General features: G+C 40.9%; 1 protein-coding gene across 2 annotated transcripts in view; it reads right to left on the bottom strand.

Annotated features, from left to right (window-relative positions):
- Nucleotides 1-208: 208 nt before the first annotated feature.
- efcab2 (EF-hand calcium binding domain 2) overlaps nucleotides 209-12,616 on the bottom strand; it is a 111,475-nt gene continuing 99,067 nt past the window's right edge. For both annotated transcript variants that reach the window (XM_073050451.1, XM_073050453.1), the window contains one exon: nucleotides 209-450. In XM_073050451.1, the coding sequence (XP_072906552.1) occupies nucleotides 335-450 (116 nt within the window). In that variant the 3' untranslated portion in view covers nucleotides 209-334. The remainder of the gene's footprint in view (nucleotides 451-12,616) is intronic.

Below are 12,616 nucleotides of genomic sequence, written 5' to 3'. Positions count from 1 at the left end.
TATGCCTCTGTAACTGGAGTAGGAAGTGATGTTCAGGTTCATTACATCTACAAGCAGCAAGACACAACATTGATGGAGACATGGTCAAGAATGCAGCAGTGAAATGTGGCAATACTGTAGTTATAAATGAAGACTAGATATGTCAAATAAAAATCACATTCAAAGGCATATATTTTAGGTTTCATGATTGGCTTTATTTTCTGTAAAGCTGAAGATAAATCAATCAGATACATTTATATGAAATCTTGCACTTTCGGGAGTGGTGCTGTCATTGCAGTGTTCTGAAAACACTTTCCAGACTAATTTGCCAATAGATGAGAAGTGCAAACATGTTTCAGTATTCTTCCACTGTCATCATTGCAGCAAAATCTTTGTACAGGATAACATTTTTATCTGGATCCACAGCAGCTGACAGCATCTCTTCCATCTCCTCCTGTGTAAATGGCTCCCCTTTGAAATGAAAGAATAATCTAATCATTTCTTTCTTTTTCCACTCTAACCATGGAATTGTGTTGAAAATTGCGATATTCACAGGAATTGCATAAGTAAGCCAATTTAAGTCATCAGTGTGAAGATGAAGGTTTATCTTATCAGTTCAAAATGTAGAAGCATGTGGTTGTCTGTGCAGGAAACCGTAGATTCATAGGTTCATAGACTTCAGCTCGGGAACAGGCTCTTCAGTCCATTGCAACTATAACAATTGAGATGTCTATCCAAGATAATCCCATTTGCCTGCTTTTGGACCATAGCCTCTAAATCAGCGGGCTGTAATCATTGTGAGAGGTCATTCATTGGTGAGGCTGTGCAAGGCTTACAAAGAGCTCAGGGCCTTTTGAAACATTTCATCTCACTTCTTTTTACTGGTCCCTGCCAAGTGCCTAAAATATCTCAATGAATTCACCCTGTTGAAAAGTTCTGAAAGTTCCTGAGCTCTTTTTAAACCTTGCACAGCCTCACCAATGAACAACCTCTCACAGTGAATATAGAATAGAAATCGATGCATGGAGCAAGAACAGATTGGGGAGATTTTTTTTGCACCTGTAGTTACTCAGGAGACGGACACAGAGTCTATAGAAGTGACTCAAAGCGACATCAACTTCATAGACCCTATACAGATTACAAAGGAGGAGGTGTTTGCTGTCTTAAGGGAAATTAGGATGGATAAATCTCTAGGTCCTGACAAGGTGTTCCCTCAGTCCCTGTTGGAGTCAGGTGCAGAAATTGCTGGGGCCCTAGCAGAGATATTTAAATCATCCTTAGCAAGAGGTGAGGTACCAGAGGATTGGAGAATAGCCAGTGGTGTTCCACTATTTAAGAAAGACTCTGAAAATAAACCAGGAAATTGCAGACCATGAGCCTGACATCAATAGTGGGAAAGTTATTGGAAAGTATTCTAAGGGACCAGATATATGAGCATTGGGACAGACGTAGACAGACATGGTCAGCGTGGCTTTGTGCATGGTAGGTCACGACTAACCAAGCGTATATAGTTTTTTTGAGGAAGTTACTAGGAAAATTGATGGAGATAAGGTAGAGGATGTTGACTCAATGAGCTGAGTGGCCTAATTCTGCTGCTATGTCTTATGGTCTTATCTTTGCTATTCATGTTTCTGTCCAAATGTTTTTTAAGCCATCATTGTACCCACCTCTAACATTTCCTCTGGCAGTGCTTTCCATTCACTTGCTACCCTGAGTGAAAAAGTTGCCACTCAAGCCTCCTTTAAACCTCTCTTATCATCCTATCATCTTAAACCTATGCCCTTTAGTTTTACAGCAAAAAAAAGAACTACTGGAGGAGCTCACTGGGTCAGGCAGCACCTATGCAGGCAAAAATAATCAACATTCTGTGTCAAGATCCTGGCTCAACCTGAGTTGATTATCTCTCTTCTTCCATGAACTCTGCTGTTGCTCCAGATTATAATATCTGCAGTCTATTTTATTGCCTTCTATTTTGTTGTAGCAGTAATACTAAAGAGGTGGCAGACAGATACCCACTGAATCTGTGAAATCAAATATGAATCAGGAAGCCAAGCCAAGTCCAGCTGGTTACACATCATATTATCTCCATTATTACAAAGCCCTTAGACTCAGAAATATTGCATGATAGTTTAGCAATGAGACTCACAGTCCTGAGATCTGGACCAAAATATTAACATAAGTTAAAAACAACTGCAGATGCTATACATCTGAAACAAAATACAAAATGCTTGAAACACAAGCATACAAAGTGGGAGCAGATTTCTCAGCCCCTCAGGTCTGATCAGATATTCAAGATTTTATGAATTTCATTATAATCACAACTCTGCTTTCCTATACTGTTCATACTAGCAACTTTTCACTCCATGCTTACTGAGTTATTATTTTCTCTGTTTCCACTGCCCTTTGAGGAAGAGACTTACAAAGATTCACAGACCTCTGAGAAAAAATTTCTTATCTGCTTTCTGCTGGAATTTTTTTAAAAGGCAAGCCCTCATTCTAGATTTAGCATGTGTCACCAGGCTCAAGGATAGCTTCCATCCCACTGTTATCAGACTCCTGAATGAATCTGTTGTGCAACAAAATGGATGCTTGACCTCACAATCTACCTTGTTCTGATCTTGCACTTTATTGCTTACCTGCACGACACTTTTTTCTGTAACTTTTACACATTATTCTACATTGTTATTGATTAACCTTGTTCTGCCTCTATGCACTGTGTAATGATTTGATCTGTATGAACAATATGCAACACTCTATCTTTCACTGTATCTTGGTACATGTGACAATAATAAACAAATACCAAAGATTTATTCACAAAAAGAAACATTCTCTCTACATCTGTCCTGTCAAGACTCCTTAATCAAATCACCCCTCACTCTTTTCGATACCAATTGATACAACCTACATTGACCCACCTTTTCTTATAAATAAAATCTCACTGATTCCATTGATTAGTCTGGTAAACCTTCTCTGAATTACAGCTGATGCATTTAAATCCTTCTTTAAATGAGGGCACTAGATCTGCATACAGTAGATAGCATGGTATACAGTAAGGAGGTATGGGATCCCAGGAGACCTTGCTCTGTGGATCCAGAATTGGCTTGCCCACAGAAGGCAAAGGGTGGTTGTAGATGGTTCGCATTCTGCATGGAGGACAGTGAACCGTGGTGTTCCGCAGGGATCTGATCTGGAACCTCTCCTCTTTGAAATTTTTATAAATGACCTGAGTGAGGAAGTAGAAGGGTAGATTAGTAAGTTTGCTAATAACACAAAAGTTGGGGGTGTTGTGGATAGTCTGGAAGTTTGTCAGAGATTACAGCGGGACATCAACAGGATGCAGAACTGGGCTGAGAAGTGGCAGATGGAGTTTTACTCAGATAAGTGTGAAGTGGTTCATTACAGTAGGTAAAATTTGAAGACAAAATGTAGTATTAATGGTAAGACTCTTGGTAGTGTGGAGGATCAGTGAGATCTTGGGATCCATGTCCATAAGACACCCAAAGCTGCTGGGCAGGTTGACAGTGTTGTTAGGAAGGCGTTTGGTGTGATGGCCTTCATCAACCATGCGATTGAGTTCAAGAGCTGTGAGGTAATGTTGCAGCTATATAGGACCCTGGTCAGACCCCACTTGGAGTACTGTGTTCACCTCACTAGAGGAAGGATGTGGATACTATAGACAGAGTGCAGAGGAGATTTACAAATATGTTGCTTGGATTGGAGCGCATGCCTTATGAGAATTGGTTGAGTGAACTTGGCCTTTTCTCCTTGGAACGAGGGAGGTTGAGAGATGACTTGATAGAGATGATGAAAGGCATTGATCATAGGGATAGCCAGATGGTTTTTCCCAGGGCTGAAATGGTTAACATGAGGGGCCACAGTTTTAAGGTGCTTGGAAATGGGTACAAGGGGGATGTCAGAGGTAAGTTTTCCACACAGAGAATGGTGGGTGTGTGGAATGCACTGCCAGCGATGGTGATAGAGGCGGATACAATAGGGTCTTATAAAAGACTCTTAGAAAGGTACATGGAGTTTAGAAAAATAGAGGGCTATGTGGTAGGGAAATTCTAGACAGTTTCTAGAGTAGGTTACATGGTTAGTGTTGGTGCGTGGTCAAGTGGTTAAGGCGTTGTCTGGTGATCTGAAGGTCGCTCATTCGAGCCTCAGCTAAGGCAGCATGTTGTGTCCTTGAGCAAGGTACTTAACCACACATTACTCTGCGTTGACACTGGTGCCAAGCTGTATCGGTCCTTGCCCTTCCCTTGGACAACATCAGTGGCGTAGAGAGGGGAGACTTGCAGCATGGGCAACTGCTGGTCTCCCATACAATCCTGCCCAGGCCTACGCCCTGGAAACTTTCCAAGGCGCAAATCCATGGTCTCTTGAAACTAACGGATGCCTATTACATGGTTAGCACAACATTGCGGGCTGAAGGGCCTGTAATGTGCTGTAGATTTCTTTGTTCTATGTACAGTATGTGGTCTTATAAATGGCCTATATAAATGACAGCAAGGTGGAGATACATCTCTACCAAAGGAGGTGTAAGGCCCTCTTTTCTCCCACCAGCCTGCAGGTCACCTTTAGGCAAGGTGTAGCACTTGCTTAGCCCTTCTGATCAGGATCACGTGAAACCACGGGAGCAGGAGGTGGATGGCCATATGAACAGCTGGTGCATATCAGAAATTCTAGTTATGTGACCACTGACACCAGGCAGACAGTCTCTGAAGGAGGTTGATAATGGCTGGAGTCACCCATCTTGTAAAGACACTGGCCAGAAAGCAATGGCAAACCACTTCTGTAGAAAAATTTGCCAAGAACAATCATGGTCATGGTTGTGATCATGACCATGATCGCCCTTGTCAATACAACACAGCACATAATGATGGTGATGATATATAGCTGAAGCATAATGAAAGGTTAAGAGGGATAGATGAATAAAAATGAGATAACATTCATTTTTTATCCAGAGACAGGTAGGTATTTGAAAGTTACTGCCTGAAAAGATGCCATGGATGTCCTCATTGTGCTGAAAGAATAATGAGGTATATTGGAAGACAAATGACCCAATACTTTTAAGTGAGTTTGTGTAGATAAGTAGAATGGTTGGCATAGACATAGTGGGCTGAAGGTCCTGTTTCTGTGCTGTACACTCTCTGACTACAAGACCAGCAGCACGTGGTGCTGGAAGCTGGGATTAGATTGAAAAGTGTGACATGGTAGTGTAGTGGTTAGCACAATACTTTACAGTACCAGCGACCGGGGCTCAATTCCTGCTGCTGCCCGTAACGAGTTTGTTCATTCTCTTGATGATCATGTGGATTTATTCTGGTGGCTCCAGTTTCCTCCCACAGTCCAAAGATGAATCAGTTGGCAGGTGAATTAGTCATTGTAAACTGCCCCATGATTAGATTAGCATTAAACCAGGGGATTGTTGGCCTGCGTGGCTCAAAAGGCCAGAAGGGCCTATTATGCGCTGTATCTCGATATGCAAAATAAATAAATAACTATTTTTCCCTGCATAGTTGCTGATGAGGTCAGTCACTGTTGTGTCATTAGAGAGCTTGAAGATTCAGTTTGAACTGAATCTAGCATAAATGTCAACCATCAGTACTGGGCTCAGCACGCAGCCCTGGAGTATGCCAGGTGCTCAACCTGATTTATCTGCCATTTTTCCACCCATATCTGTAATGCACTAAGGTCAATTTATGGCGTCCAGTTAACCCACCAACCTGCACACTTTTGGGATGTTGGAAGAAACCCATGTAGTCTGAGGGAGAGTGTGCAAACTCCACACAGTCAGTACCACAGAATCAGAGTCTGATCACTGGCACCATGAGGCAGCAGCATTAGAATTAACCATTTTCTGGTGAGAGTGTCCAGCACCAGACAGTCACAGTATGAAAAGTCAACCAGAGATGAAGGGATAGTGAAACTCTGAAATCGGTGGAGGCTTAGTAACTGTGTACGTTCAAGACCAAGCGCAATAACTACCGTATTTGGTTAATCAGGGAATTAAGGGATTTGGGTCAGTCAAAGAAAATGGCAATGAGGCAAAAAATAAGGTGGAGGAGACCTTTGCTTTTCTCTCTTATACTACATACAAATCCTAATTTGTGATAGTGCTATCTGTAATAGCATTGAAATCCATTCAGTTCATAGGTGAACAAGAACAAATGGTCTTACCAGCAGTGTCCTAGTTCCTGTGAATGAACAGTATGCCTGTTTCGACTGAAGCTATAATATTTGACCCCATAATAATATCCATTTTATCTACCCACCAGTCTCTGAACTAAAAGTGCCTAATTGCAATTAAACACTTTGCAAATATTATTCCATCATTTATACAAATGTCACAGACCAAACAAATAAAATGTTGACGCAGCTTTACTGGACTGAAAATGAAACCAGCAATCATATGACAGCATTTAGGCTACAAGTCCATAAGGCATTGGAGCAGAATGTGGCCATTTGGTCTATCAAATTTGCTCTGTCATTTGATCAAGGCTGATTTAATTTTCCACAACCTGCCTGTAACTTGATGCCCTTATGAATCAAGAACCTATCAGCCTCCACTTTAAATATATCCAATGGCATGGCCTTCACAGCAATGAATTCCACAGATTCAGCACCCTCTTTCTAAAGAAATTCCTCCTCATTTCTGTTCTAAAGGTTCAAAAGTTAATTTATTATCCAAGTATACAACGTGAAATTCTTCTTCTCCAGGTAGCCATGAAACCAAGGAGAAAAAGAAAGGCAGCACGGACATCAATCCCCAAATCCCCCCTCCCCACACAAAAAATGAACAAAAATGGAACAGGTATATCAACCCCCAAATTCCTCCTTCCACACAAAAAAACAAACAAAATGGAACAGGCACATCGACCCCCGAATCCCCCTCCTGCACAAAAAAATACAAACAAGACGGAACAGACACGTCAAACTCCAAATCCCTCCTCCCGCACAAAAAAAAATCAGGTGCAAAACACAGAATATGAAGAAAACTGTAAGACTAGAAAAATTCTATAGTCCAAGTCCACATCCAAAACACAGAAAACCTGGGCAACATTCTTCAGGCCCAGCAGCAGACCTTTCCCTTTCCACAGCAGAGCCATTAAAATGTAGGCAGCCAGCGCTCACCCTCAGAACTCACCACAATGCTTCAATCACCCTCATTGCTTTAACTGGCGAAAAGGAGTTGAAGAATGGCTTGCGCCCCGTCCCGCAGCCTTCTCAACAAAAAGTTCGCACACACTGTCTCTGTATGCTGGAATCCTCTCTGAGACTGCAAAGCACTGAAGCACCCAAACAATCTCCAAATTTTCGTATTTGCCTTAATATTTCAGTCTCCCTCATCACTTTAATCGACAAAATGGAATCAAACATCGGCTCACAGCCTGCCCACCATGAAGTCCCACATGCTGCCTCTGCTTCCCAGGATTCTCTCAGAGACAGTAGAGGGCTGAAACACCCAAACAATCTCCAAACAGCAAATCACAGACTCCTACATTTCCAGAATCACATCCAAGACAAAAACAAACATGAAAGGCATAAAAGAAGTGAAATATATGGTTTCATGATCTATGATTCATGAAGGGACGTCTTTGCATCCTGGGACTGTGACCTCTGGTCAAAGGCTCTCTCACTAATAGAAAGATCCGCTCCACTCTATCTAGGTTTTTCAATGTTCAGTAGGCTCCAATGAGGTCTCACCCTATTCTTCTAATCTCCAGCAAGTTACTTACTTATTTTCTCTAATTGTCACAAAATGTTTCAGCACCAGTTAATTTCTCTTGATTGTTCACAGTTATGTAAGAACAGGCATAGAAATCTTGCTTATAACAAGTTCCCAGAACAGCATGATGTGTGATTGGTCAGTTTGTCATTGGTGCCATTGGCTGTTGACGTTTTCTTTGGTATCATTAGACCTTTTATATCCACTTGGATGGACTACTCGAGTAATATTTCACATGAGGTATTCCAGACCAGTATTTCTCTGTATCTTATTCTATGTAGTTAAAAACATATAGCACTGTCAAGAGCTTTTCTGTAAACTTCCAACTGCAGACATAGTACATACAGCATGTGCAAACATCTTTTACTTGCTCTGGAAAATACTTTTCTGTCATACAGTTTTAACATAAAGGAGCCCTTTGTCAGTAGTACTCGCTGCACTGTAATGATCTGTCAACTTTCAAGTCAATGGATCCTCCAAATGTGACCACAGTTATTCTCTCCTTGTATTGCCTTAAAAGTCTTTCCATTTCTTTGGATCCCTCCTGATAAGTTTTCTGTAATTTCTGTTTAACTTTTCATTTGTGTTTAAATCTTAAACTGCATGCGTGTTTCAGGTTTTGATTTGCTCCTAATTGTCATTGATGCATGTCACATTATTGAACAATTCCCCCTAATGCAATTACCAAAGAACTTTTTTCTTAAATGTTTGCTTCATAGAGTTGTACCACACAAAAATGGTCTCATCGGCCAATTACGTTTATGCAAACCTATTTGCCCACATCAAGTCTGCATCCTTCCGTGTCTTCCCTATTTAAGTGTCTGTCTAAACACAGAGATTGTATTTGATTCTACCCAACTCCTCTGGCAACAAATGGCAGATATGAAACATCTTTCCTGTGTAAAAAAAATTTCCCTCAAATCCCCTTTGAAACTCCTTCCTCTCACTTTAAATCTGTTGCCTCTTGTATCATGAGAAAACATTCTGGTACCTACTCCATCTATGCCTCTTATAATTTTATATACTTCTATTAGATTATACCTCAGCTTCCTTCATTCCAGGGAAAATACACCCAGCCTATCGAATCCTGGTGAATATCTCTCTCTGATACAATCACATCCTTCCTATAGCGTGACAACCAAAACTACACAAAATACTCCAAGTGTGGTCTAACTACTGTTGTAGCATTCATATTCTATGCTCCAACTCATGAAGGCAAGCATGCCATATGCCTTCTACTTTGCCCTAACTACCCATATTACTACTTTCAGGCCACTGTAGACTTGACCCCAAAAGTTCTTCTATTCATCAACATTCCTTACGTGCCCATGCTCCACCCCTATTTGCCTTCCCAGAATGCATTTGTTGGGATGAAGTTCCACTTGCCAGCTCTCTGTCAACTTTCCATTTGTTCTATATCCTGCTGTACCTTTAAATGACCTTCCTTACAATTTACAACATTGCCAAGTCTACAAATTTACTTATCAGACCTCCTATACTCATATCCAGTCATTAATATATATCACAAACAACAAGGGTCCCAGCACTAATCCCTGTACTCATCACAGATTTCTAATCAGAAAAACATCCATCCTCTTCTACCCTCTGCCTCCTATCAGCAAGGCAACTTTGGATCCAGTTAGCCAGCTTGCCTCAGATCCCATGTGTCTTTACCTTCTGGATGGGCCTACCGTGTGGTACATTGTTCAATGCCATACTAAAGTCTAGAGTGAATATCAATTGCCCTGCCAATCTCAAAAAAACTCAATCAAATTAGTGAGATAGGATTTTCCTGATCAGACCTTACCTTTCCAAGTGTACATAAATCCTATCTCTTGGGATCTTCTCCAATCACCATCTCACAGGCTTGTGGTTATCTTGCTTATTTCTGCTGGCTTCTTAACTAAAGGGACAACATTAACTATCTGGCAACTCACCTGTGGCTAACAAAGTCACATAAATCTCTGGCAAGGTACCCCCAGCCATCTTCTCCCTTGCTTCTAAAAATTCAGAAATCAGGGGCACAGAGTAATTTGAGTACCCTAGTTTACTTTAAGGTTAACTTATAGATTGAGTCAGTAGTAAGGAAGGCAAATGTAATGTTAGCATTCATTTTGAGAGAACTAAAACATAAAAGCAATCAAGCATTGCTGAAGCCTTTTAAGGCATTGGTTAGATCACATCTGGAATATTGTGAGTAATTTTGAGGCACGTACCTGAGGAAGGATGGTCTGGCCCTGAAGGGGGTCCAGAGCAGGTTCACAAGAAGAACCCCCAGAACTGAATGGTTTAATGTATGAGGATAATGTCTCCAGGCTTGTACTTGATGGGAGTTCTGAAGAATGATGGGGCATCTCATTGAAACCAACTGGGTACTGAAAGGACTTGACACAGTGGATGTAGAAAGAATGTTTCATTGGTAGTAGAGTCAGGGAACTGACAATGTACCCTCAGAATAAAGGAATGTCCCTTTAAAATTGAGATGAGGAGGAATTTCTTCAGTCAGAGGGCAAAATTGGAAATCTGTGGAATTTGCTGCCAGTGAGAGCTATGGGGGCCAAGTCATTGGATGTATTTTCAACAGAGATTGATAGGTCCATCGAAAAAGTTTGAAAGAAAAACAAATCAGGCATGATTGATTGAATGGTGGAGCAGACTCAATGGGTTGAATGGCCTAATTCTGCTCCTATATGTTGTGGTCTTATTGTCTTCTCAGAGTAACCTGAGATATATCACATCAGATCCTGAGGGTTTCTCAACCCTTATGTTTCCTATCCTGTTTTGAATACAGTGGACATGCGCACAGTCACACCTGGGTTTGCTATGTAATTTTACACCAGTAGCCATTCTGTACGATGTGAGCTTCAACAGTAAAGGTGAGGACATTGTTCACCATGCAAACAATCCATCAGAAAAAAAACATTAAAATGTGCTTCTTACATTCTGCCTGATGGAAGAGGAACTTTTATTTATAAAGGATGGAGAGAAGATTGAGGGAAAGTGTGATAACAAAAAGCTAAAGTTCTTAAATGGCTGGAGGAAAGGCAGAAGGACAGTAGTACAGAACATTGGTGGAAATACAAGTAAGAGTGTCTGAACCTGCTTCTACTCCATCTCCACAGTATGTGACTGTGAAGTTATAAAATCAGAGAGGGTAACACACATCAGGTGGTGGAGGAATTCAGGAGGTCAGACAGCACCTTTGCAAGGGAATAAACATTTGACATTTTGGGCTCAGATCCTTCATCAGGACTGGAAAGGAAGTGAGAAGAAGCCAGAATGAAAGTGGGAGGAGGAGAAAGAGTTCAAGCTGGCAGGTCAAAGGTAAAACCAGGTGAGGTGCGCAGGGGGATGAAGTAAGAAGCTGAGAGATGATAGGTGGAAGAGGTTAAGGGCTGAAGAAGAAAGAATCTAATAGGAGAGGTTAGTGGATGATGGGAGAAAGAGAAGGAGAAGCACTGGAGGGAGGTAATGAGCAGGTGAGGAGGAGAGAAAGGGTGAGACAAGAACTAGATTGGGGATGGAAAAGAAAAGAAGGGGTAGGGGGAAGAGATTACTGGATTTTGGAAAAATCAATGTTCATGCTGTTAGGTGGAGGCTCCTCTTAGAGTGTTGCTTCTCCAACCTGAGAGTGGCCTCATTGTGGCAGTAGAGGAAGTCAAGGACTGACATGTTGGAATGGGAATGAGGAGTGGAATTAAAATAGTTGCCCACTGGGAAATTCTCCCTTTTGTGGGTGGAGCAAAATCAAAAAGGTAAAGATTTGAAGACCGAAACAAAAAAAATGAGAGTGGTACAAACAAATGCCAAAACAGTTACAAAATCCCTTCAAGAGATCTTAAACAGAGATTGTGTGACAAGTATCAATCAAAATATGTTTTAAGTTCTGATGTGCTTTTACTAATCCTACAAAAAAACGTGTTCTTCTTTAAACAACTTCAAGTAATTATACCTCACAAAATAAATATTCTTGTGGAGGGAAGCCAATATGGACATTAGTCAAATTCTAATCATATCCCATTTAGTTGGAGTGGAACATGTCAATTCAAGATTGTGAGAGTTGATTTTAATCAGTGAGCATGACCAAGTTACAGATAATCTCTCTAACAACCGGTGAAAAACTATTAATATACTTGATAAATGAACTTTGCTGTACTTCTAAATGACAAGGCACAAATTAATGAGGAAGACAGAGAAGCAATCTCTGTATAAAAACAAGCGATTAAATCATGAAACTTGAATTGCTTAGTTTAAAAAGAATAGCATACTTAAACTAGAACAGCATTTTAAACAGTACACCAGATCTTCAAATTCTAAGTATATTTTGAGACTTGGATTGCATATTGACCTCCAAGAGTACCACAACCTTGTTGTTGTTTGGAGGCTTGTGTGCCTCAATGACCCAGAGAGCTAAATTGGCTAGAGTCAGAGCTTTATGCTTTGGTTCTTGATAGGGTCACACATGTCAAACAGGTCAAAAAGTAGAGGTTAGACTAAAACATTCATTTCTCCAGGTTCGGGGGTTCTGCTCAGGGCTAACAACCCTAACTGGTCAACTGTTACAGAAACAGCAATGAAGAATCCTTCTACATCTGTGTGCAAACGTATACCTGAATCTCTACCTGAGACTTGCATGACCGACAATAGTGAATTACAGGAAGCTACAGTCACGATGAAGAAAGCCAAAGATGGCCAAAGACAGACAGAGAGGGAGGACCTTCATTGCTGCCCTAAACCCCAGCAGTGTAATGGGCAATAAATAATTAACCAAATTTCAACTGCAGCATAGTTGTTTTAACACTTAATAATCATTATACATGTCCTGATAGGTGCTCAAATAAGAGGAAGAGATTTCTGTCCCATTGCTGATCAACATTTTACAAAAGAACATCAGAATTCTGAGCAGGA

The sequence above is a fragment of the Hemitrygon akajei genome, chromosome 7 (assembly GCF_048418815.1).
Source record: "Hemitrygon akajei chromosome 7, sHemAka1.3, whole genome shotgun sequence".
In the NCBI taxonomy this organism is placed as follows: domain Eukaryota; kingdom Metazoa; phylum Chordata; class Chondrichthyes; order Myliobatiformes; family Dasyatidae; genus Hemitrygon; species Hemitrygon akajei.
This window is presented reverse-complemented; position numbering and strand designations above follow the sequence as displayed.